Here is a 3,136-nt window from a genome sequence, read left to right on the forward strand (position 1 = left end):
GCTTTGGACGCCTAGGCGCCCAAAGCGGTCGATTTTCCAAAGCGGAGGGGGAGTGCTTCGACGCCTAGGCGTCGCCTTAGGGACGCTTTAAAAACATAGTGGACAACATGCATTAGTTTTATCACTGTCGCTCGGCCTGCAGAGAAATAAATCTATTTACTATTGGAAGTACACTCCTATGTGGCAACAATCCCCTATCACTTTGTTCATCTTTCAGTTTGCCCCATACACTCCAATTTTGCAGAAATTACAGAGAAATAATTTGCATTTGCTTATCCAATTTTATTGTCATGGTTGCTTGTTTATTATTTTTGCCTGATCTCTCCGTGTTCAAGTTTCTTTCATTTTTCCCTCTTTAAGGTGCCAAGAATGGATAAGCGGGTGATGGCTATCGCGAAGTTGGGCTACAGGAAATGCGTCGTCCCCAAGACTTCAGAGAAGCTGCTCAAACCTCTCGATCTCGATATCCAGATCTTGCCCTGCAACAACCTGAAGGAGTTCATAAACACAGTGTTCAGGCCCGAAGTATGATGTTACATCCTGACAAGGTGTGCTCTGCGTACAACTAGCTGATTGAATGACTGTAGGTTTTTAGCGTGCATTGGTCAAGGAACCACGGCTCACCATGCTTGCTGGTCACCACTCTATGCATGCTTGATGTAAATCTTTTTCATCCCATCCTGGTTATGTATATACTCCCTCTTTCCATCTATATAGGGTCTAATGTGTTTTTCAAGACCGCCTTTGACTATTGATAAAATTAATACTACATGACATTGCATAATGTGAAAATTATATCATTGAAAGCTCCTTTCACATACGAATTTGATGATGTGCTTTGTGTAAGTTGCATGTCATATATTATTGCTCTAACATTTGGTCAAAGTTAGCCTCGAAAAACACATTAGGCCCTATATAGATGGAAGGAGGGAGTAGTTCTGTTTGCCTTTGTGGCATGGGCTCAGGTTCCATGATGGTTGATAATGAAAGGTAAGGTAAGGAATCTTTTGTATTCCCTCTGTAAACTAATATAAGAGCGTTTAGATTAAACAGTGATCTAAACAGTCTTATATTAGTTTACGGAGGGTGTATTAACCAGTGCCCTTGTTCTTGTCATTTTTGGGGCTTCTTTAGTTAACAGGATTTTACATACTTCGTGATGTGATGGAAAAGGAGTAGGAGTTAGATGTCATGATATGTAGAAAACCTACAGGACTGAAAACACAAGAATATGTGATAGGAAAAAGTTGTTTGATGGCGTTATAGGAACGAAACATGAAATTGCGTGAAGATTTGGATTTAGAGGAAAATCGTCGGAATTACATGCAAATGTGAAGGATCAAACTTGCTCAAGTGAACAGTAAATATGTACATGAAGCTTTATGATTTAACTGCTGACAAAGTAATAGAACAGGGCCCACATTGCTAAGTACCACTACCAAGAAGAACATCAACGAACTTCTTAAAAACATAAAACATTAGAAAATTCCCAATTCTGGTTTAAGCCAGAGGACTTATAAACACAAAAATAGTGTAAGTGCTAACATGAACACAAAAGAATTTGTAAGTTGGCTAATCTAGTAAAAGCGAGCAAAGACAAACAGTACAAAGGGAATTAAGAATGTTTTTCTTAGCCACAAAATAAACATTTGATATTGAATTTGTAGGGCCTTGCCCTCTCCGAGAAGGAGAGGGGGCCTTTTCAGAAATTCTCAATGACCCGTGAGGGCCAAAGAGGGGGTTTGGAAATAGTTTTCAACCAGCAATTGACGCGCCTCAGTATTACCTCACTAGCTGCGTCATTGCCCCAAGCGCGAAGATGCCTTTTAACGTGCGCCCAAGGCCCCTTCTTATACCCACCTCCATCCCTGTCACCTCCCTTCCTGAGCGAGGTGGGACTAATCAGACTACTCCCAGCAAACAAACCGACGGGGCAAAGCTAGCAAACGTGGGCCCATTTCCCATGTATGTACTGCACAGGAAGATTTTCGGCCCATGGTCCGATAATAACCAGCTAGTGCGCTATGCACAACTTGCTGACTGTAGGTGTTTACTGTGCCTAGCTAGGCCCATTTGTCAATGGTAGTCTGGTTGATGACGTGCCAATTTAATTTGCTACTCTATGCACAACACCAACCGTTTCAAGACCCCAGCCATTCTTGTGCCGCTCCCTTTTGCTCATCCTTCTTGTGGTCCTTAGTTGAGATAGGGCATGTGTGCTCGCGTGTGTGCATGCTCTTTGCTCGGCAATGGTTGATGGCCTACTTTGGTCCGGGCTGTTTCTCCTCCAACCAGACGGTCAAGTATCCGCGGAAGGGGTGGTCATCAATTAAAAATAGTGTACGTTAAAATGGGAAGAGAAAATGGAAGGAGTGTGTAGCAAGAAGAAGTAAGGGAAACGAACGATTCCCCTCACACCCTTTTCTGCAAACACAGGGATGCCATACTGCAACGATTTTGAACCGACATTGTCTCCATGATGCAAATTTGCTTTTCGCATTGCTGCAAATGTTGGTTTGCATGTTGTCTACGTGGTAACCATTTCTCTCAGGGATTTTGTTGTAACCAATGGAGAGTTGTTGCGTAAAAAAATAATACTGCATGTGTGTATTTGAATTATTGCAACATTTTCTACAAGGTTTTGACATACCCACGAGATGATATGTTGCAAACTGAAAGAGAATGTGTCACACATCTTTTTCTCTCTAACGATTATATACGCAAGAAATATCACTTAAGTTGTATCACAAACTGTTTGGCAGGTGGCCCATCGAACACATCCTTCGCCAGACCGACTGTTAGCGTCTCTTGAGTGTGCCCTTCGCCCGACCGATGCCTAGCATCTCCCAAGAAACAACATACTTTTAAATGTGTGTAAAGAAATAATTTAAAATGATCCACTTGCCTGAAGTAAATCATCATTTTGATGTTTCTAGTACAAGTGTGATCTAATACGTACTCTATCTGTAAGGAAATATAAGAGCGTTTAGATCACTACTTTAGTGGTCTAAATATTCTTATATTTCTTTATGGAGGGAGTATTATAGAAAAAGTATGGTCTCATCTAGCCACCATATTCTGTCACGTGCTTTCGATCGACAACCGTGTACACGTTTCGCTAGATGGTGGTCATTCA

General features: G+C 41.6%; 1 protein-coding gene and 1 non-coding gene across 2 annotated transcripts in view; one reads left to right on the plus strand and one right to left on the minus strand.

The window, feature by feature from the left end:
• The window catches only part of LOC119333122, an 18,795-nt gene extending 17,994 nt beyond the window's left edge, over window positions 1–801 (plus strand). Inside the window, exon 17 of the mRNA XM_037606131.1 lies at window positions 361–801. Coding sequence (XP_037462028.1) covers window positions 361–531 — 171 coding nt within the window. The 3' untranslated portion in view covers window positions 532–801. The remainder of the gene's footprint in view (window positions 1–360) is intronic.
• Window positions 802–1,667: 866 nt separating this feature from the next.
• On the minus strand, window positions 1,668–1,821 carry LOC119334806. Its single transcript, XR_005161566.1, has one exon. It is a non-coding gene; the product is annotated as a U4 spliceosomal RNA (small nuclear RNA).
• Between the last annotated feature and the right edge of the window lie 1,315 nt (window positions 1,822–3,136).

Source organism: Triticum dicoccoides, chromosome 7A (genome assembly GCF_002162155.2).
Source record: "Triticum dicoccoides isolate Atlit2015 ecotype Zavitan chromosome 7A, WEW_v2.0, whole genome shotgun sequence".
In the NCBI taxonomy this organism is placed as follows: Eukaryota; Viridiplantae; Streptophyta; class Magnoliopsida; order Poales; family Poaceae; genus Triticum; species Triticum dicoccoides.